The sequence below is a fragment of the Helicoverpa armigera genome, chromosome 14 (assembly GCF_030705265.1).
Source record: "Helicoverpa armigera isolate CAAS_96S chromosome 14, ASM3070526v1, whole genome shotgun sequence".
NCBI classification, from domain to species: Eukaryota; Metazoa; Arthropoda; class Insecta; order Lepidoptera; family Noctuidae; genus Helicoverpa; species Helicoverpa armigera.
Window position 1 is genome coordinate 159269 of NC_087133.1, and position 21402 is coordinate 180670.

At 44.0% G+C, this 21402-nt stretch overlaps 3 protein-coding genes across 8 annotated transcripts; all 3 read right to left on the minus strand.

Moving 5' to 3' along the window:
* Window positions 1-251: 251 nt before the first annotated feature.
* LOC110381546 (splicing factor 1) lies at window positions 252-9939 on the minus strand. 5 transcript variants are annotated; one of them, XM_049837009.2, is made up of 15 exons: window positions 9392-9939; window positions 9180-9290; window positions 8557-8689; window positions 7707-7893; window positions 7380-7526; window positions 6738-6813; window positions 5678-5830; window positions 5497-5603; window positions 4942-5108; window positions 4224-4382; window positions 4019-4144; window positions 3727-3868; window positions 1366-1452; window positions 1071-1193; window positions 252-466 (listed from the first exon to the last, which is right to left on the minus strand). In XM_049837009.2, exons 1-15 carry the CDS (start codon window positions 9625-9627, stop codon window positions 354-356), a joined length of 2067 nt encoding a protein of 688 aa, XP_049692966.2. In that variant the 5' UTR covers window positions 9628-9939; the 3' UTR covers window positions 252-353. The 5 variants fall into 5 exon arrangements, with proteins under 5 accessions (XP_049692966.2, XP_049692964.2, XP_049692963.2 ...); XM_049837007.2 differs by having other exon boundaries at window positions 7380-7574; XM_049837006.2 differs by having other exon boundaries at window positions 7380-7574; window positions 7707-7908.
* Window positions 9940-11987: 2048 nt separating this feature from the next.
* On the minus strand, window positions 11988-15185 carry LOC110381558 (histone H2A.V). Its single transcript, XM_021341894.3, has 5 exons — window positions 15035-15185; window positions 14814-14891; window positions 14510-14623; window positions 13891-14091; window positions 11988-12551 (listed from the first exon to the last, which is right to left on the minus strand). The coding sequence occupies exons 1-4, from the start codon at window positions 15035-15037 to the stop codon at window positions 13897-13899; spliced, it is 390 nt and encodes a 129-aa protein (XP_021197569.1). The 5' UTR covers window positions 15038-15185; the 3' UTR covers window positions 11988-12551; window positions 13891-13896.
* Window positions 15186-16864: 1679 nt separating this feature from the next.
* LOC126053813 (mucin-2) lies at window positions 16865-20519 on the minus strand. 2 transcript variants are annotated; one of them, XM_064037861.1, is made up of 7 exons: window positions 20362-20519; window positions 19592-19879; window positions 18770-18796; window positions 18647-18700; window positions 18140-18550; window positions 17648-18070; window positions 16865-17428 (listed from the first exon to the last, which is right to left on the minus strand). In XM_064037861.1, exons 1-7 carry the CDS (start codon window positions 20415-20417, stop codon window positions 16999-17001), a joined length of 1689 nt encoding a protein of 562 aa, XP_063893931.1. In that variant the 5' UTR covers window positions 20418-20519; the 3' UTR covers window positions 16865-16998. The 2 variants fall into 2 exon arrangements, with proteins under 2 accessions (XP_063893931.1, XP_063893930.1); XM_064037860.1 differs by having other exon boundaries at window positions 16865-17386; window positions 17456-18070.
* Between the last annotated feature and the right edge of the window lie 883 nt (window positions 20520-21402).

Genomic DNA, 21402 nt, shown 5'->3' on the forward strand with positions numbered 1-21402 from the left:
TGAGCGCGGGTTCTGCAAGTCGATTACGTTACTATTCCGATTAGTGTGCAGCAGGGAGTTTCGTACAATTGATACTAAACGGCTCGAGTTCCTCCCCTTCCTGAGTTGATTTGTGTACTACGATACTTAATACGAAGCAAACTCGACGCGTTGGGACAGCTTCACCAAGGCTTTTCCTCATACAAAAAGGGAACGGACACTGTTGGAAATCAGTAGACAACGGTGACTTGGAAAAAAGGAAACGAATGGCGTTCAATTATTAAATTTCATTATATTACAAATTAAATAAATCTGGTCGATCAAAATAATTGCATCGTCAACATCTACGCTGTAGATAGCGCGTGTGCGGCTCGCTAGTCGCCGGAGACGGGCGGCGGCGGCGGCGGCGGCGCCAGGAAGGCGGGCGGCGGCGGCGCCGTCCACGGCGGCGGGTTGAAGCCGCCGCGCCACCCCATGCCCATCATGCCTGCACATATTCATATTCATGTTCATTCGGTTACAATCGCTCACACACGTGTTCATGGTTTTTGTGATTCTAAGCTCTGTGTACTCACCTGCAAGCTGTTACTCTAAACGTTACAGTATCAGATAGGCGAGGGCGTAATTCGCGAGCCAGTTGTAGATCGATGCGAGCTGTTTGTCGGGTTTATTGCGAACTCAAAGGGGTTGCAGTGAGGTCGCGGACGCCGCAGCGGTCGCCGGCAGGTGTACGCCTGTGCAGCGGTGCAGCCGCAGCACTCCGCGACCTCAGCACGACTACTGCGCGTCCATTCGCTTACAGTGACGACAACGCGGCCACGTCCACACGACGACTATGTTACAGCTCGCAGGTGAGTACTCGGCTCTACATGTCAACGACACATTCACAACCGACCATGTTTCAGGCAATCTCATGTCGTAAACACAAGTTATAAACACAAATCTATTAGCTTTTTATATTTTTGTTATGCATCGTGTGCATTGCTATCGATTTTCTAAATAATTAAAATCAAAGTATTTGTGTAAGCGTAACCAACAAATACACGTGTAAAATAATTAAAAATAAGTGAGCATAGGCTGGTGTCGCTGACCGGGCGGCGGCGGCGGCAGGTGCGGCGCGGGCGGCTTGGCGTCGGGCAGCAGCGGCGCGGGCGGCGGCGGCGGCGGGTAGGCGGCCGGCCCGCCCGGCACCGGCGGCTGCGCCCCCGCGCCTCCTGACACACGACGAACATTAAATGGTTGATGCATGATTGTAGAAAATGTTACAACTCTACACGAAATGACTGTCCATTAGTTAAAGTAGAGATGTATTTTTGAATGGCGCGATGACCGCGTCAATATGAAGCTCGCATGAGTATGTGACGATATGTATCTGGGCGTACGGACCGAGCCAGGGCGCGGGCTGCGTGCTGGGCGGCGGCGGCGGCGGCGGGAAGGCGCCGGGCGGCGGCAGCAGCGACACGGGCAGCTCGCCTGCACACACACGCGGTACTGCTGTTACTTCGCTTGCAACATCTCTCGCATCGAGTCGCGTCACGTACATATTTGTCGGGAGCATCATACGTCACTGTTGTTTATTACAACACTAATTGAATGATCTCTTTCCGGTCGTGTCGGATTGCCGTCCCATCAGGTTATGAGAGTGAAGGTATAGGGAGTCCACGAAGTGCCGAAGTCAACATGCTGAAGCCCATTTGAGACAACTTTTATTATTGTATTCATAATAATTTTCAGCCGCATTTTATTATTAAACTGAGTTTTGAAATCGTCAGTTGCACAAAGTTCCATTAAGAGCGTGTACGTCAACCGCGCGCCATTTGGCCTAAAATGGTACTTTTCAAACCACTGTTTCTCAGTAACTACTTATCCTATAACTATGTTATTTTTTAATAACGCAAGGTAATTTCACTGTCTATATAGTTAATTGAACATAAATTTCAATTTGTGTAGTTTAAATACTTAAAACCCCTATAACGTAACAGATGTTTTATAATATTCCCGTTCAGCGTCTATTTCGAAGCTTAAATTCATGTGAAAACAGTGGCAAATCTAATCATATTTATTTTTTTACTCATAGACGAAATCCCCATGCCTATAGTTAGTTGAAAACATTTTTTGATTTAGGTCTCTATCTTTCAGAAAAAAATATTTTAACAATGTGAAAAATTGTGAATTTCAAATGCTTTTTTTACCTATCTATCTTACTTAATTTAATATAACAATTATTTACTATAGTAATATAACTCTTTCTTTAAAACATAAACTTTATATTATAATTTTATCTCTCGTTTTTATTTTTTTATAAATTATTTAAAAACTACTATAAAATGCTGCACGCGAGTCAACTCAAACCAGACCGCCGCAAGGCTTCACAGAGAGAGGACGTGTCGCTCCGTCACATCGCGTAGGGTGAATAACCTCTGCCGTGGATACCGAGAATATAGTACATTTCAAGCGCGACCAACAAATCTTGATACATTACTATTTTATTTAAAGCTCAATTTTGAAGCATATTTTTTTTATCGATTGAGTTGAAATGTTGTTTGAATGTTCAGTTTTAATGACAATGTATGATTCTATATCCAATATGGCGGTATACCCAAGATAGAGAAAAAAATGTTTTTAATGCATTCCTACGATATGGGTATCAAATGAAAGGGCTTGCTATGAATAACTCGAAAAAAAATGTGTCACGAGTCTAAATCCAATATGGTGGACTCCTTAGGCTAGAAATCACTTTTTGCAGATGTCTGTTACCAATCGAGCTATATTATTTTTTTTTTTTCATTTTGGATGTACCCAAATTTTGACTTTTGATCTCGAATAACTTTTGAAGCATATAGGATAGATAACTTAAACTTTATTTGCAATGGTAAACCCAAGCTCTTCACCAATATTTGGCTTTCCGGCAATTGTTGTTATTTGACCACAATTTTTCGGTCTGGATGGACTGGACCTTTCATATAAACAATCAATTTTTCAAATCGGTCCAGGCGTCTTTGAGAAATCGAGAACAATCACAAAACAATCTAATTGAAACCTCCTCCTTTCTTTTTTTGAAATCGGTTAAAATACAGAAACTCTTAACATTGTCATTAATCATCAGTCGACTATTTAGTACTGTTGAAAATTGTATGTAATATACAGAAAGTCCTCAAAACCAAGGTTTTCATAGGTGCCCGATTTTTTTGCAAAAGAGTGTAAGTATTAACGACTTATTTTCATGCTTTTATATTTTAGACATCCATAGACTTACACTATTTTCCCGCTATTAACTATTTACTAAATAATATATTTTTTGTTCTACCAATTTCACTCGAAAGGATCAAAATGGTTTGTGTGACTATACGTGAAGTATGATAGGCACGCACACAGCCGCGACGCTAGTCTGCGCGGTTTTTTGCGTTGAATTACCTAAAGTTGACATCGCGCGCCGAGCGTATACGCTCTTAAAGTTAAAGCTTTTTTAAATCTCTTGCTGACTGTTTCTTTTGCAACAAGATAAAAAGTGTCAGCAATAGACTTAATGAAGCTTTAACTTTAATGGAGCTTTGTGCAACTGACATTTGTTACACGGGTATTACAAACAATAGTAGTGAATAGTTATTGGTCAGGTTCCTCCTATCCATCCATCCTATCGGGCCGTGAGAGTGAAGGAATATAGGGTAGACTTGTTTCAGAGCAAATGCTCGCACTATATACAGTATATGTAGTGAGAAGCTGAGCGACGTGGCGGTGAGTACGCACGGTGCGGCGGCGGCGGCATGATGGCGCGGGCGGGCTGCTGCGGCGCGTGCGGGAACAGCGCCGGCAGCCGCCGCGCCGCGCCGCCCGGCGCCGCCTCGCCCAGCTCCGCCATCAGCGACATGTACTCCTCGTCGATCTTAGCCTGCACATCACGACACAACATCAGCTCTATACGAACACTGTTCACGCTGCATGCTTTCAAGTCCCTAACAATATTATTTTGCAAAAAAAATACTGGCGACTATAGAACAGCATGACTAGGTCGGTAGGTCGTACAACATGAAGTAGTGACCTTGTTGGGCGCGTTGTGCAGCGCGGCCTGGCCGGGGCGCTTGGCGCGGCAGTCGCGCGCGATGTGGCCCGCGCCGCCGCACGACGAGCACACGATGCTGTTGGTCACGTTGGGCTTGTCGGGGCACTGCAACAGACGCGAGGTGAGCGCGGGTGGGGCGGGCGGGGCGGGCGGGGCGGGGTGGGGCGGGTGGGGCGGTACTGACGAGCCAGGTCTTGTGGTCGGTGGCGGAGCAGTTGGCGCAGCGCACGGCGTCGTTCTCGCGCAGAGTGCCGTTGAGCTGCGCCAGCTCGCGCAGCTGCATGCGGCGCAGGTCGTTCTGTCCCTCCGGCACCTCCACGCCCTGCCGGATCACCTCCTTGATCTGCCGGACGATAGCGCGTGTCACTTTACATTACAAATCAGCTCCCAACGTAACGTACGTATATACGTACGTTTTTATTTCAAAGCAGGCTAAGAACGCGTCGGGTCACGCTCAGTAAAGGGTTCCGTAGTTTCCTGAATATAGCACGTATCTATCGCGACCCCATCAACTCGAGAAAAAATCTTGACAACTCGAAGTAGGCCACTGTACAGCGTCATCTCTTGGGAAATTAAGTATCTCATGTGTAAAGATGATTTCAATAATTCTTTATTTATTAGAACGAAAATACGTTCAGGATTCCTGAACGTATTTTTTGCAAATACAGTTAGATTACAAACTTAAAAAGTGGTAATATGTATATCAAACACGCCGACAACGCCGTGTTACGCTCCACTTACACGTGAACCCTAATAAAACATTTTTATCCACTTTTTATTTATGCACTTTGTCGGCGTGATCGATATACATATTAGCAACGATCAGTAACATTAAGCGCGGACGGACGGACAGACATGGCGAAGGTACAAGGGGTTCCTAGTTTAGACAAGGATATGCGCACCTTCTCGACGGCCTTCTTGACGCAGTCGGCGTTGGTGGCGGTGATGTAGGCGTGCAGCGGCTCGTCCTCGCCCGGCAGCGGCTGGCCGTCCTTGCGGCCCACCTTGCCCTCCTTCACCGAGCCCTTGCCGCGGATGATGATCTTAGCGCCCGTCTCCTTCTCCATCGCTGCACACGCAACACGCGCTCGTACACACATACACACATTGATACAAGTGTTACAATTAACTGTTTAGCTTGTCATTATATAATAAAAGTAGTGGTAATGTAATAATTTAGGACAGCTTGTCCTGCTTAGTCTTTTATGATAAACTTATGTCATAGAATTATAATTACAATATCCATAAATACATATTATTTTGCTTCAATGATAACCTGAAGCACAGGTTTAAAATAAACCTTGTCTGGGTGGTCGATGTATTAGATTTTTCGTATATATTATGTATTAGTGAAGATAAAGTTAACTCCTTTGATGATTATTTTTAAAATTTATTGACTGCTTCTACAAGTGAACTATTGCTTAACGTGTTAGAGAGTGGTTGTGGGGAGCGGTTACCTTTGAGCGTGTTTCCGCGCGGGCCGATGAGCAGCCCCACGAAGTTGATGTCGGGGTGCTCCTCCTGCGGGATCATCACCTTGTCGTGCACGCGGATGATGGGCGGCCTGCAACACGCCGGCGCATGCGGTTACGTTCACAACGAGAGACGAGTGCGGCCTGTGTAGGTGTGTGTGGTTACTTGTAGTCAGGCGGCGGCTTGAAGTCGGGGTTGATCTGGTGCATGCGCGTGACGAGGCGGTGCCGCTCCTCCTCCAGCTTGCGGCGCGTGCGGTACTCGCGCGTGTTGAGGCGCTTGCCGTCCGTGGAGTAGATGGGCTCGGGCGACGGCGACCTGCGCAGACGCACTACATGCCGCCGCTGCCGCGCTACCCGAGCGCCGCAGCGGCCGACCTAATACTAACGCCTAGATCCTAACGCCCGGGGGAGAAATAATTCAATTAATTTTGTCCTGAAATTTTAATCAAGCTCATTATTAGCCCTGAAAATAATCTCATTATTAGATATTATTATTGAGCTGTCGCTGCTGAAAATTATCAATAATTATTATTAAAGTTGAATTAATTGAATCATTAGTGTTTATGAGCAGTCTGTATGCGACCTGCAACTGAAGAAAATGGCTCATTAGTAGTAGCGGGCTCGCGCACTCCACGCGCCACACGCCGCCACACTCCACACTCAGCGCCGCTAGCCGCACCGCCACTCCTCCACTCACATACTGTACATATTGCAACACCCAGGCCATAGCCAACAAGCATGCTCGTCACACAAATGTTGACCGCACCGGGAATCGAACCCGGGACCATCTGTTCCGCAGTCCAGAGTCTGGCATGTGTTAAGACATTGCATATTTCTCTTTGTTCAAAAGGCAGACAATACAAAATGATATAGCTATTGCATTTGACAGTAGAAGTGAGCGGTGGCGCGGCTAGCGGCGCAGCGCTGGTCAATCACATGTTAGAAATTATGTTTTATTTTACTTTTACATACTGTGTAAAAGTGCTGTAAAGCTCTAAGAGAAATAATAGATTTGACTTTGACATGACAATGTGTACTTTTAAAAGTTTTATCTCTCATGAAAAATGACTGAATGTAGCCTGAATAACGTTTTTTTTTAAATACAAAGTTATTCAAAACTAGCAAGCAATGAGTTCCAGTAGTAGTAGTTGGTGTGGTGGGGCTCGTGGAGCGGCGCCTACGGTAATAAGTAAGGCGTATACTCATGGGTACGCGGCACAGACCTCTCGTCGATGTTGGCGGGGATGCCGAGGTCGCCCGAGCGCAGCTTGCGCGACACCTCCTCGATCTGCAGCTGCACTGCAAGGGAACGGGTTAGCCCACCGCGGCCACACGCAACCATTAGAATACTGACCGCAGCCCACGCACATCACACGATAGCGTACTGTTTGCACACTGGCTTCGATCAAACCAACAATTACATTATCAACACAAGTCAAGTACATCATACGTCTAGTTACAGAACGGTGACGTCGAAACGGAACACTATATTCCTCGCAGACACCCTTTCTCTTAATTTTCAAGTTTGTACATAAATATAAAGACTAGAGTAGTTAGTAGGCACTTAGGCAGCACCGGGTGACGGCTGCTCGGACCGCCGACGACTCGTCACGAGGGACCGGCGTCGGTGAGGTTTGCGTTCTGAAGAATTCTTGTAAGGAAAATGTGCTCGCTTCGACGACAATTTGAATTCTCCTAATTTATTTTACTTTTCTTCCAAATTAACAAGCAATGTTGGCAACATATTGTTTGGAAATTAAGTAAAGAAAGGACTGTAAAAGAGGGTTTTGAAACCCAATGATAGTAGTAAAGTATGCGGGTATAATATGTGGCATATAGCGGTGCGGGCGGGGGGCGACACTCACGCAGGTACTGCTCCTCCTGGTCGCGCGTGAGCGTGGACGGCAGCACGGTGGGCAGGCCGGGGATGAAGGTCTTGTCGTGCTCCGAGCCCATCCAGCGCGTGCGGCGCCGCCGCGCCCGCCGCTCCGCCGCCGTCTCGCCCGCCGGGCCTGCGCCACGCCACGGTATTGGTGAGCGATCGACAATGTATGCGAGCTCTGAAATGCCCTTCTAATAAAGCGTCATACATAACACAAATTTGAGTGGATGCATCTAGTCAGTGTAAAGGCGAAGTGTGTTCGGAAGGGAAGTGAACATTTGAGAGATAGAGAACAATATGTATATCTGACCGAGGCCGTCGTCGTGGTCGTCGTCGGGATGGTAGTCGTGGTGGCGCTCGGGGCGGTAGCGCGAGTCGGAGCGCGCCTGCAGCAGCTCCAGCTTCTGCTGCACGGAGGTGGGCGGCGGGATGGCGGTGGCGGCCGACAGCGCGGCGGCGGCGGCGGCGGCGGGCTGCACGGGCGCCGCCATGCGCCGCTGCGCCACAAACGTCTGTGTAGCACGCCCGCCAGTATCACGTCTGCTCGCTACGCCTAGCTCCACACACTCGCTAACTACCTCGGTGTCTGCTGCGATCACGTCACCGACCAATAGATCGCTTACGATTTGAACATGCAACATTGATGCGTCGTTGCTATTGCTCTACGACGACGGATCGCACCGTCAAGAGGGGGCACTTTTCCTCATACAATTGAAATATAATAATTGTACTTGATTACAAAGTTACCTACTTACTGTAACCGCTTCAAAATATAAAACTTTAAGAATGAAATTATTGCTTACCACATATTTGATATATTTCTATAAAAATTAAATTATAATTTTTATTTTCAATTTAAAACATGGTTTCAAAAAGAAGAGTAATTGCTATGTATCTAAATAACAATATCGTATACAGTCGGGCAGACCACTAGCAAATATTTTCTCTGTTGCGTCCTTAGTGCTTTGGTACTAAGTAGATTGACTAAGGAATTATGTAGATCAAAGCCTGGGCTCGGGCTTGGCTTTAGGATCATGGCTCGTAAAAGTATATAATAGTTGCATCTAAGTTAACTGTCGTTTACTAGCAATGTGCTGAAAAATAGGCATGCTCAAAGTGTGTGGCAGCACTGATAGCAGTAAGCTGGAGTGGAGAGTGACCTGCGCGACGGCGGCGGCGGCGAGGATGGCGGCGTGCGCGGCGGGGTTGAGCGCGCCGTTGCTGCTCACCTGCCGCGCCGTGGCCTTGGTGGTGGTGCCCACCATCTGGTCCAGCAGCGCGATGGTGCCGTCCCTGCACACACAGCACTATCGATATCACCGCCCACCTCAATGCTGATCCACTTTACAGATATCATTTGCTCACTCTTAAAAGACTATACATTATTTTGAGAATTTGCATTTCATGGACATGAGAGTATAATAATAAAGATTTAAATGCATGTGCATGTGCCAGTTGTTGCAGCAGCACATTTATATTTGCCTTGTTGTGCCTAGCTTTTGATTTATCAGGATTAATTTTTCAAGTCAAATTTACAGTCTGTTTTAGCAGACCTTTCTTTCTGCCCACTCAAAACATTACCAAAATGAGAAAGGTATATAGCATACATTAAAATATTGGACTTTTGGTATATTCTGATTTATTTCATAATAATAACTAGCAATCAACGTCTTTGATATTGGTGTAATATAAAAAGCTTGGCCTACACAAGATCTTAGCATACAAATGGGAGAACTTTAACATTGGTGACTAGCATGAGTGAGATGTGAAGGAGGCTGCTCACCTGTCCTTAGACTTGCGACTGCGGCTGCGGCTCCGGGAGCGCGAGCGGCTGCGACTGCGGCGCTTCTCCTTATGCCGGTCGCGGCTGCGGCTGCGCTCTCGCTCCTTGTCCCTGCACAATACATTACTATCACTTACTGCACCTCTAGTGCTCACATTAACCACAGTTTACTTTTAATCATCAACTACATATTGTGACACGTAATCGTGTACCTCTTGGAGCGATGGCGGTCCCGATCACGGTCCCTGTCCCTGTCACGGTCCCGGTCGCGGTCCCGGTCCCGATCACGGTCGCGGTCGCGGTCCCGGTCCCTGTCCCGGTCTCGGTCCCGCTCCCTTTCCTTATCACGATCTCGATCCCTGTTCTTATCACGATCTCTCTCCTTGTGCCTGTCCCTCTCGCGGTCGCGAGATCTTGAACGGCTACGGTCACGATGTCTTGAACTCATACCGCGCGTTTGTTAAATTAAAACACTTGACACGATGTAAGAAAATATTGTCAATTAATTACCAAAGGAATTCTATTAACAACTAGGTGTGAAAAATAATTTTGTGGCAACTGTTAGGTTACGCCGATTAGTACTTTAGTTTTTTGTATCAATCATGTTCACTTCATTTCCACAATATTAATATCAGTCTCGGAATTAAACGCAGATTTCCCATTCTCTATAGCCTCGCTTGACAGAACACAAGCAGCAGCATCGGCAAGCAAGTATTTTCAAACAAAATGGCGAATAGCACAGACTATGAACCAGGTATGGTACAGAGAGTAAATATAATCACTACGTTTTGTATGGTATAGGATATAAATAATAAAAGTAATAAAATAACACAGAATGCAGAAATGTGATGATCGGTATATTTTTAGTTTAGAATTTATAAGTAATCGTATAAGTAGTTGCAATGGATATGATCTACATAAGAGAGCGGTGTCCACAAAGCAATCTGCGGTGCCGACGACAGTGTCCACTGCATCCGTGGGCCCGAGCCTTAAATTCATAGGGACCAAAAAATGTATTATATTTCTACATTACATTGACATTGTGCTTTACACGTTCAATATTGCACTTATTGCGACATTTAATAAAATTTATCTACAATGAAATCGTCTTAAATATTGTATTTGGGCATTAAAAAACCGGCCAAGTGCGAGTCGGACTCGCGCTAATCCGGTTTTTTAAGCCTTGGTTTCCGTACCCACCAAGGGTCCCGTACCATTATTTATAACATGAGCGTAAAATCACGTTTGTTGTATGGGAGCCCACTAAAATATTTATTTTGTTATAGTTTTCAGTATTTGTTGTTATGGCGGCAACATAAATACATATCAGCTGTGACAACTCTCCAACTATTACGGTTCATGAGATACAGCCTGGGGCACGATTCTCCTAATTTTACTTAAGCGACATACGATTCACGTTCGACTGCGATCCAATCCCGACTCGATTACGATTGAAACGTAAGTGGCATTCCGCTATTTTTTCTTTGAAATAAACTTTTTTATCCTTTTCTGTCATTCAATAATGAATCATTTTGTCTGAAAATGATTAACTATTGCAATATGATTGTGGAGCAAACTACCGTATAGACCAAAATCACCAAAATAGCAGACCAATCGCAAACCAATCAAATGTCAATCGAATACGATTGGTCTTTTATTAGTAGCAGAATGCCCGATATGGTTAAAACTGCTATTACGATCATATTGCGATTCGATTTCTATTAGATTTTGACATTATTAACTTCGGAGAATCGGGCCCCAGTGCGCAAACTTTGTCAACTTATAGATAAATAAGTTTTATAGATACGTATATTTTGTCGTGTTTTAGTACAAAAAAGAAAAGTTATTGATATCGAAAGATGTTTATTTTGTAACTGATAGTACGGTCGCAGTCGTCATAGTAGGCGCGGCGGCAACGCGAAACCGGTTTACTGACGCGAGCGCTGCTCCAAGCGCGTAAGAATAGTAAGTATCCATATTTTGATGATTTTAGGGCGGACAAAAGAATGAAAAAAAAAATTTTTTCTGATGATGCAGATATGTTCTGTTAATGATTCTGGACCACCAGACTTTTTTTGTGCACTGTTTAAAATTCATTCCTGTATTAGTAGCATCATTCTCCCGCATCGTGCTAAAAAAAATTCACTACCTACTGCGCCATCTATCGATAATGCAGTTGACTGTCAAGTCATTCATTATGGCGTTGCTGGTACTTGCGTTGCGACTGAACCGATTTTGATTAAACAAAGTCTAAGTGATAGCCCTAGACGTGCACACTTTTATTCTATTAACGTTGTCAATTTTTTTTTTTCGTGATGCATGCACAAATAAACAGACAAGATTTCGAAAATACTAGAAATGGGTTCATTGGTTGGTGGTATTTAACTCTTCAAAAGTCATAATCCTATCTCCGTACCAAATTTTATTAAAATCAGTTCAGTGGTTTAGATGTGAAAGCGTAACAGACAGACACAAACAGAGTTACTTTCGCATATACTTCTGCAAAGTTTTAATTAACATATCCAATCGAGTTTCCCAATAATTTAGTAGGTAGGTACTTGTTATAAAATTTAAATAATACCTTAAAATTGCTTAGAGTCAACTACAGTACATGGAGTATTTCAGTGGTCCCCGAACCAGGCTATGCCTGTGTCTTGGGTGTCAGAGTTGTGGTAATATAGGTATATTACAAGAATATTATCGTTGGCTAGAGTGGATACCTCTGGTCCAACATTAAGCCTATTAGGGGAATTATTTACACATTTCATCAATTAATTTGAAGGAAGTACAATAAAATATAAACAGACATCAGTGTTTTCTCAATATATTTCAAAGATCAAAATACATTTCTTACAACTCGTAACAGTTCAATCATACCAAATTACAAATTTTTCATCTCCATCACTTGAAAATGCAAAATGCTGCAAAAAAATTACAACAGCTTATAGCTACAAACAAATTATGTATTCATTAAGGTTGCATAATATGAAATTTAAATTCAAACCATAAATTAAAAAGCACCAGTTTCTTTGACAGTTACAGACACGTTCAACATCAGCTGAAACTGGTAGCATGATAATTATAATGTTATGTTTATGTCATTGTAATAATCAATGTTTTAGAAAAATATCATGTCCCATGAACAAACAAGAAAATTAAACTTAATTCTACAATAGTATTAAATCTCCTTATTACTAAGATATTTCTAGTACTTATTAACTACTAAACGATTTAGTCCGGACCCAACAGTTCCCTGGAAACACTCCACAGTTCACATCACTAACTTGTTTGGAAACTATTTGTCAATCAGCTGATAAGTTTCATAGAAAACATGCCCGGAGTCAAATGCAGCAAGGTGGTATCGAAGATTACCTGTATACAAAACATATTATTAATTTTATATGATTATAAGATCTATTTCTTCAAACTGTTGTGCACCTGTCAATGTTTCATAACTATACATTGTGCTGCATTAGCACTAGATTTGAGTAGGCAGTGTAGGCACTTACCAAAGGTAACATATATACTACTGCTTAAAAAAATGTTTCAATATATTAAGTAGTCATTATTTTAATGTATTTTCATTGGGTTTTAGCCATATTTCATTTTTAAACAGAGTTTTTCATAAAAATTCATAACACGATTTTTTAGTGAAGTGAATACCTACTCAAATGGAGTATGGGTAGATTATAAAAGTGTATATATTATTAGCTTGTGAATAGGAGCTAGTGGCTAAGTAACAGCCACACATGCACAGCATGGTCAATCCTTGAATGTGTGACTATCTTGTAATTTATTAATTGGGATGTAAAAAATCAATACATGCAAAAAAGTTGTGAAGAGTTTCTCCGTATAAGAACATGTGACATTAATGGGTCTCAGTAAATGGTCATCATAATATACATTCTTGGCATTCAATACAGAAACTTAAAGTAACAACTATTCTCACAAAAAACTTATTTCCTAGATAACTGGGTTGAGGATAGGTAGGCGGTTGCCCCATACTTGGCTGCACTACCAGTAAGACAAAGAGAAAAGGTTTCATTCAGAAATGCATTCAGTTTGTGTGAAAGGACAAGTTCAGTGAACTGGAAACACCATGTTAAGGTGAATGTGACGACTGGTAGTGAGATTCAAATAAAAAAAAATAACAGCTCAAATGAGGCGTGATCTCATCATTCACAATAATGATATCATCATCATCATCATCAGCCTATCGCAGTCCACTGCTGGACATAGGCCTCTCAATAATGATATACCTCACAGTAATGTTTCAAGTCTTTGTTTGACTCCAAAAGTTGTTACAATTCAAATATAATTGGAACTAATGTTTATTAAACATTTATCAGATCAAATTTGAATTGAAGGAACTTTCAGAGTTTTTTAAAGCCATCAAAACTTACTTTGTCAACATTATTATTGGGTATATTTAGGCAAAACATCAAGAAATCATTTTAATTCTAAATTTTTGCTACCAGTCGAGGAATTGTAGTTGAGAAAGAGAGTAATTTCTAATAAACAAAAAACAATACATTAAATAATACAACTGAGTTGAGCGATTACCCAAGTACCAACTTTTTGAATAGATTGTTTCTGTTAGAGTTAGATCAATTTCTGTTTAGTCATGTTGTGGTGCAGCTTGCGATTAGTAAACCGTACAGTACTCTATTAGACTTTACAAGTGAAAGGGACCTGACTATTGTTTACATACCTATAATTAAACGGGAGCACCAGGGCCGCCTTTCTTGCCGATGAGCGACTTGTGTATGTGGGGAATCACACCACCACCGGCGATGGTAGCTTTGATCAAGCTGTCTAGCTCCTCATCTCCTCTGATGGCTAGTTGCAAGTGACGCGGTGTGATACGTTTCACCTTTAGATCCTTAGACGCGTTTCCCGCCAACTCCAATACCTAAAATTTGTTAGGAAGCTATAATTATATCAAGCTTTGATTTAATATAATTGTTGTTTTGGTCTTTCTCAAATGTAAGACTGTTATTAGTTATTAACGATTAGGTATAAAATATGATCAACAAGCATCCACACCAAACACTTTTGAAGATGTTTACATAGGTAGGTGCCTATATTTCACTAGTTATTTACCTACTTACTTATTCTTAACTTTGGTGTTTCCCGCCAAAATTGTTTAGGGCCAAGATAAAAAGTTTTTAACGACTAACTAAATGAAATCGTTAACGCATTGAAAAATATGTTTCAAAACACGGGGCAAGTTAGTTTAGTTTCTCTAAAGCATAAGAAATTACGTATAAATAAGTACGCTAGATTGAATGGCGTGCCGCCATATTGACAGGGCGTCGCGCAAAGCTTACCTCGGCCGTCAAATATTCGAGAATAGCTGCTGAATAAACGGCTGCTGTTGCCCCGACTCGTCCGTGACTCGTAGTCCTATTTTTAAGATGTCTGTGAATCCTTCCCACGGGAAACTGGAAACATACATTATATTTTAAGCTTCTATGTATTGATTATTCCCCTTCGAAGTAATGGTCGCCGCCATAATGGAATACTAGGGTCATTCATATTATTCAATTATATGATTTAGTTAAATAAAGCGATTCTGTGTTTGCAAATATCACGAAAAATCCTATTATAAATTAAGAAAACCGATAAACTTACCTGAAGCCCGGCCCTTGCCGATCTGGACACTGCTTTGGCCTTGGCTTTACCAGAATCTTTACCCGCTTTACCGCCAGCCTAAAATTGATGAAAAATCCCATTATTTTCACTCGTTCAGATTTGAAACTTCGCCAGTACGTAAATAACACCACTGCCCACCGTATTACACAATAAAATCACAACAACAATGACTAAATTTCACATAATCTTGCAAAACTCACCATTTTGAAACGTGTAACACACTATGACCACTACAGACAGTGAACAACCAACACAGGAAAGGCGCCAAGCCAAAGCGCTAGAAACAAAGATGGCAGCGCCGCCGTTCGTACGTTGCAATCAGGGCAGCCAATTGTACGTAAGCGGAAGTGGCGTAAAAAACTAACAACTCTCAACTTGCAGGCGTACAACCAATCCGTGCGTTCCGAATTGGCGGGCGGGTCATCGATAGCTACAGTGCTGCCAAGCCAAGCTCTATAGGTTACGGATAAAATTGGAACATTATGCGTTCCGTTTTACGTAGATTTTCCTTAAAAGTAAAGTAAGGTTTCTTCATTCGCTTTATTTTTTTATAAATACAACATAACTACTACATTTCACAACTGTTATAATAAATTGAATCAATTTTAAAAGTGAAGGTGCTTTGTTACAGATAACAGGTTAGCAATATAATGAAAAGTTATTTTAGCTAGAAGTATTTATTGAAGTAATGGTTGCTATACATATAAGCGGTCCGGCATTATTCGGCGCATCTGGGCGATAAAACCGAATATATGAAGATATAAATGCTCGGGAATCACTATAGGTACACACTACTCGGGAATCTTAAGAACTTCAGGAGTCGACGCATGCTGGGGCCCGATTCTCCTAATTTTACTTAAGCGCCATTCGATTGACGTTCGACTCGATTCGACTGATATCCAATCCAATCCCGAGTCGATTACGATTGAAGCGTATGTGGCATTCCGCAATTTTTTCTTTGAAATAAACGTTTTTATCCTTTTCTGTCATTCAATAATGAATCATTTTGTCTGCAAATGATTTACGATTGCAAAATGATTGTACAGCAAACTACCGTATAGACCAAAATCATCAAAATAGCAGACCAATCGCACACCAATCAAATGTCAATCGAATACGATTGGTCTTTTATTAGTAGCAGAATGCCCGATATGGTTAAAACTGCTATTACGATCATATTGCGATTCGATTTCTATTCGATTTTGACATTATTAACTTAGGAGAATCGGGGCCCTGGTCGGCTTTTACCGAGCAAATCAGTTTTCAGTCGGCACAAGCCGAACAAGTGTAGCTAGTGGTTTCGGGTCGGCTTTGTTTTTCGACATACGACATACGTCGGAGCGCATTTGAAGACAACAATTTAATATAATCTTTAACTACCTTGACATATGGTCTACAAAATAATAAAGCCGCTCGGGCGCGCACGAGAGCATCGAAGAGGTATATCGTTGAATAGCTATTAAAAAAAAACAGGAGTTTACAGATTTTTTTTATAATATTGATATTTTCAGAAGCTTAACCTCTTCGTAAATTGAAAATAATGTGAATCCCTTCCCCCCTTTAACTTTTGAATCATCTCGAACTCGCTACTAACTTCCAAACTAAGTTTGTTATTTAACCGTTTATTTTTTTAACTTAGTTTACATATTTTATAAGCCTTAATTAAGGTATGTTCACTCAAATAAAATATAAACAATTATAGTAATACAATAAAATAAATTATTCAAATCGGTTCAAGCAAACCAAAATAACCACCGAAAACGAGACATACATAACCCATCTAGTTTACATCCCGAGAGATGTCGCTGTACATTGGGCTACTTCGAGTTGTTAAGATTCTTTCTGAGTTAATGGTCGGGATAGGTATGGGCATGGGCTATACTCGGGAAACTACGGAACCCTATACTGAGTGTGTCATGACCCGACACTGGTTATCTGCCCCGCATTGCCGATCTATCAAACGGTAGACGGTTGTGGGATCCTAAATCTGTGGTAAGAGAAGAAATATGTTCCGATTGAAACAATGTTGGTTTAACTACATGTTCTGCTCTAAATATTTATTGAATAGTATTTACAATCATGGAAGGTATAATACAAATCACATTGAAAATGTACATAATATTGCCGAATCAGACGTGCCTACGTCTGTCTAGGTATCATCGTACTATTGCCACAGGCTCCAAGTGGTACCGTTAATTGGTGGCGTCAATGTGGTAGGTTCCCAAGTAGTACCGTTGGTGACGGGTCCCCAAGTAGTACCGTTGGTGACGGGACCCCAAGTAGTGACATTAGTGGGTGGTGCCCAGGTAGTGCCATTAGTAGGTGGCGCCCAGGTGGTTGGTTGCCAAGTAGTGCCATTTGTGACGGGTCCCCAGGTAGTGCCATTGGTTATGGGCTCCCAAGTAGTGCCATTAGTGGGTGGTGCCCAGGTAGTGCCATTAGTGGGTGGCGCCCAGGTGGTCGGTTGCCAAGTAGTGCCATTTGTGACGGGTCCCCAGGTAGTGCCATTGGTTATGGGCTCCCAAGTAGTGCCATTAGTGGGTGGTGCCCAGGTGGTCGGTTGCCAAGTAGTGCCATTAGTGACGGGTCCCCAGGTAGTGCCATTGGTTATGGGCTCCCAAGTAGTGCCATTAGTGGGTGGCGCCCAGGTGGTCGGTTGCCAAGTAGTGCCATTAGTGACGGGTCCCCAGGTAGTGCCATTGGTTATGGGCTCCCAAGTAGTGCCATTAGTGGGTGGCGCCCAGGTAGTGCCATTAGTAGGTGGCGCCCAGGTGGTCGGTTGCCAAGTAGTGCCATTTGTGACGGGTCCCCAGGTAGTGCCGTTGGTAGGTGGTGCCCAGGTAGTGCCATTAGTGGGTGGTGCCCAGGTAGTGCCATTAGTGGGTGGTGCCCAAGTAGTGCCATTAGTGGGTGGTGCCCAGGTGGTCGGTTGCCAAGTAGTGCCATTTGTGACGGGTCCCCAGGTAGTGCCATTGGTTATGGGCTCCCAAGTAGTGCCATTAGTGGGTGGCGCCCAGGTGGTCGGTTGCCAAGTAGTGCCATTAGTGACGGGTCCCCAGGTAGTGCCATTGGTTATGGGCTCCCAAGTAGTGCCATTAGTGGGTGGCGCCCAGGTAGTGCCATTAGTAGGTGGCGCCCAGGTGGTCGGTTGCCAAGTAGTGCCATTTGTGACGGGTCCCCAGGTAGTGCCGTTGGTAGGTGGTGCCCAGGTAGTGCCATTAGTGGGTGGTGCCCAGGTGGTCGGTTGCCAAGTAGTGCCATTTGTGACGGGTCCCCAGGTAGTGCCATTGGTTATGGGCTCCCAGGTAGTGCCATTAGTGGGTGGTGCCCAGGTGGTCGGTTGCCAAGTAGTGCCATTAGTGACGGGTCCCCAGGTAGTGCCATTGGTTATGGGCTCCCAAGTAGTGCCATTAGTGGGTGGCGCCCAGGTGGTCGGTTGCCAAGTAGTGCCATTTGTGACGGGTCCCCAGGTAGTGCCGTTGGTAGGTGGTGCCCAGGTAGTGCCATTAGTGGGTGGTGCCCAGGTAGTGCCATTAGTGGGTGGTGCCCAAGTAGTGCCATTAGTGGGTGGTGCCCAGGTGGTCGGTTGCCAAGTAGTGCCATTTGTGACGGGTCCCCAGGTAGTGCCATTGGTTATGGGCTCCCAAGTAGTGCCATTAGTGGGTGGCGCCCAGGTGGTCGGTTGCCAAGTAGTGCCATTAGTGACGGGTCCCCAGGTAGTGCCATTGGTTATGGGCTCCCAAGTAGTGCCATTAGTGGGTGGCGCCCAGGTGGTCGGTTGCCAAGTAGTGCCATTTGTGACGGGTCCCCAGGTAGTGCCGTTGGTAGGTGGTGCCCAGGTAGTGCCATTAGTGGGTGGTGCCCAGGTGGTCGGTTGCCAAGTAGTGCCATTTGTGACGGGTCCCCAGGTAGTGCCATTGGTTATGGGCTCCCAGGTAGTGCCATTAGTGGGTGGTGCCCAGGTGGTCGGTTGCCAAGTAGTGCCATTAGTGACGGGTCCCCAGGTAGTGCCATTGGTTATGGGCTCCCAAGTAGTGCCATTAGTGGGTGGCGCCCAGGTGGTCGGTTGCCAAGTAGTGCCATTAGTGACGGGTCCCCAGGTCGTGCCATTGGTTATGGGCTCCCAAGTAGTGCCATTAGTGGGTGGCGCCCAGGTGGTCGGTTGCCAAGTAGTGCCATTTGTGACGGGTCCCCAGGTAGTGCCATTGGTTATGGGCTCCCAAGTAGTGCCATTAGTGGGTGGTGCCCAGGTGGTCGGTTGCCAAGTAGTGCCATTAGTGACGGGTCCCCAGGTCGTGCCATTGGTTATGGGCTCCCAAGTAGTGCCATTAGTGGGTGGCGCCCAGGTGGTCGGTTGCCAAGTAGTGCCATTTGTGACGGGTCCCCAGGTAGTGCCATTGGTTATGGGCTCCCAAGTAGTGCCATTAGTGGGTGGTGCCCAGGTGGTCGGTTGCCAAGTAGTGCCATTAGTGACGGGTCCCCAGGTCGTGCCATTGGTTATGGGCTCCCAAGTAGTGCCATTAGTGGGTGGCGCCCAGGTGGTCGGTTGCCAAGTAGTGCCATTTGTGACGGGTCCCCAGGTAGTGCCATTGGTTATGGGCTCCCAAGTAGTGCCATTAGTGGGTGGTGCCCAGGTGGTCGGTTGCCAAGTAGTGCCATTAGTGACGGGTCCCCAGGTCGTGCCATTGGTTATGGGCTCCCAAGTAGTGCCATTAGTGGGTGGTGCCCAGGTAGTGCCATTTGTAGGTGGCGCCCAGGTGGTCGATTGCGAAGTTGTGGGGTTGGTGATGGGTCCCCAGGTAGTGCCGTTGGTAGGTGGTGCCCAGGTAGTGCCATTAGTGGGTGGTGCCCAGGTGGTCGGTTGCCAAGTAGTGCCGTTCGTTACGGGCCCCCAGGTAGTGCTGTTGGTGGGTGCCGTGGGTGGCGCCCAGGTTGTGGTATTAGTTTCATGTTCCCACTTGGAACTATTTGCAGATGATTCTATCTTCTCAGATTGATCTCTAGTAGCCGTTCGCCATATCCGAGGTTCCTCCTTCAGCTGAAACCTACAACAAACAATTCATTCTTTATTTTCTTGAAGTTGGTAGAAATGAATAGGTATTGCGTGCACAAATATATGGGCACGAGACAAAGAAACATCCTTGAGATTAGAACAGCAAATGTTTAGAAATAGGCTAAACACTTGAAAGCAGTTTTGGTTGATAGAACTCTATTTAGGTAATAAATAACTTATTGCAACTGATAAATAACCTGTTAATAACCTGATACTTTTAATGTTAAGGAATAGAATTTGACTGTGAGTTACTACTTTAAATAAACACTCTGTCTCTATGGGCTTGTTATTTGACTTCAGCACTGTAATACATTCCCGGGAATAACTATTCAAAAGCTATCGATAAGACTTGCAGGTTTGCACCTGCACACTCAAGTGACTCATCCAAGAAGATCGTCTATCGGTAAGGAAGGGACCTTACCGACTTAACTAGGTGGAATGGTGCAGAAGTGTAAACACTTGAGAGTAACTTACTGCAGGTCAGCCAGGACGCTGACGAGGAGACAGCAGCACGCCAGGAGCTTGTACATGTCGGCGCTGTCGTGAGGCGAGGAGCACTGACGGACTCGCCAGCTCGCACAACTAATTATACTGTTCCCCAGAACCGGAGCTGATAAGCGCCTTCTTCTGCTGACTCCGCACCGCAGTTATCAGCACGACGCGCGATCTCAGATAGTGATTTTATATTTGCTAATATCCTTAAAATCATTGTTTGTGTATCATTAAGTTCTTATCATTATATCGACATGTGTCATACATAGACTTACCTACACCAGTTCGTGTGACATTGCGGCCGCCGTAATACAGTAGATATAGGATCCCGTTTCACCCCTTGGGTTCGGCACGCAAAAATACAATTTTCAATATCAAAATGCAATAATATTGAGCTCTTCGTATATTATAATATTTAATAATTGTGGAGGTGGAGCGTATGAGGTTTTAAAAAAGGCTGTTATTAATAAGCTCTTCCTGGGAAGTTCTATAAAATAATAAAATTTCGTCAAGACCTTGTGCACAATCGAGTCGCGATATGTGACTCCTAGACCAGCGAGGCAGTTCCTTCCAGTTTCCCTATTCACAATAAGTATACCGTAGTCATTTGCAAAAATGTACCTAACCAGTTTAGTCACCTGTGATTTGTTTCATATAGGTACTGTAATGCTTTCCCAATATTCTTGTTCATGGAATTAGTTAACAGTAAATCAGCTGACACATATATGTTTCCCGCAATTAATATTCATTATTTTTGCTATATGTACCTATGTAATAAAAAAGTGCTCATATTTTATTTATTGTATATCACGCTATGTAATTGCTAAGATTCTATCACTGCCTATAAAGTATAAAACAAAGTTGCTTTCTCTGACCCTATATCCTATGCTTAAATGTTAAAACTGCGCAACGAATTTAGATGCGGTTTTTTTTTATGAGGAAGGTTTATAATGTATTATAATAGCATCCACCACCTGTGCGAAGCCGGGGCGGGTCACTAGTTAAGTTTAATAGATAGGTACC

What these genes read in the sequence shown, in the direction of transcription:
- LOC110381546 (XM_049837006.2), bottom strand. Translation starts at nt 9,627, where the DNA reads ATGAGTTCAAGACATCGTGACCGTAGCCGTTCAAGATCTCGCGACCGC. An exon ending in CCCGCCAACATCGACGAGAG is followed by an intron (nt 5,831 to 6,737) that starts GTCTGTGCCGCG and finishes GCGTCTGCGCAG; the next exon opens with GTCGCCGTCGCCCGAGCCCA. An exon ending in AAGCCGCCGCCTGACTACAA is followed by an intron (nt 5,604 to 5,677) that starts GTAACCACACAC and finishes GGCGTGTTGCAG; the next exon opens with GCCGCCCATCATCCGCGTGC.
- LOC110381558 (XM_021341894.3), bottom strand. An exon ending in CGGCAAGGGCCGGGCTTCAG is followed by an intron (nt 14,624 to 14,813) that starts GTAAGTTTATCG and finishes GTATGTTTCCAG; the next exon opens with TTTCCCGTGGGAAGGATTCA. An exon ending in TCGAATATTTGACGGCCGAG is followed by an intron (nt 14,092 to 14,509) that starts GTAAGCTTTGCG and finishes AACAAATTTTAG; the next exon opens with GTATTGGAGTTGGCGGGAAA.
- LOC126053813 (XM_064037860.1), bottom strand. Translation starts at nt 20,417, where the DNA reads ATGTACAAGCTCCTGGCGTGCTGCTGTCTCCTCGTCAGCGTCCTGGCT. An exon ending in AGCGTCCTGGCTGACCTGCA is followed by an intron (nt 19,880 to 20,361) that starts GTAAGTTACTCT and finishes TGTTTGTTGTAG; the next exon opens with GTTTCAGCTGAAGGAGGAAC. An exon ending in CCACCCACTAATGGCACTAC is followed by an intron (nt 17,387 to 17,455) that starts TTGGGAGCCCAT and finishes GCAACCGACCAC; the next exon opens with CTGGGCACCACCCACTAATG.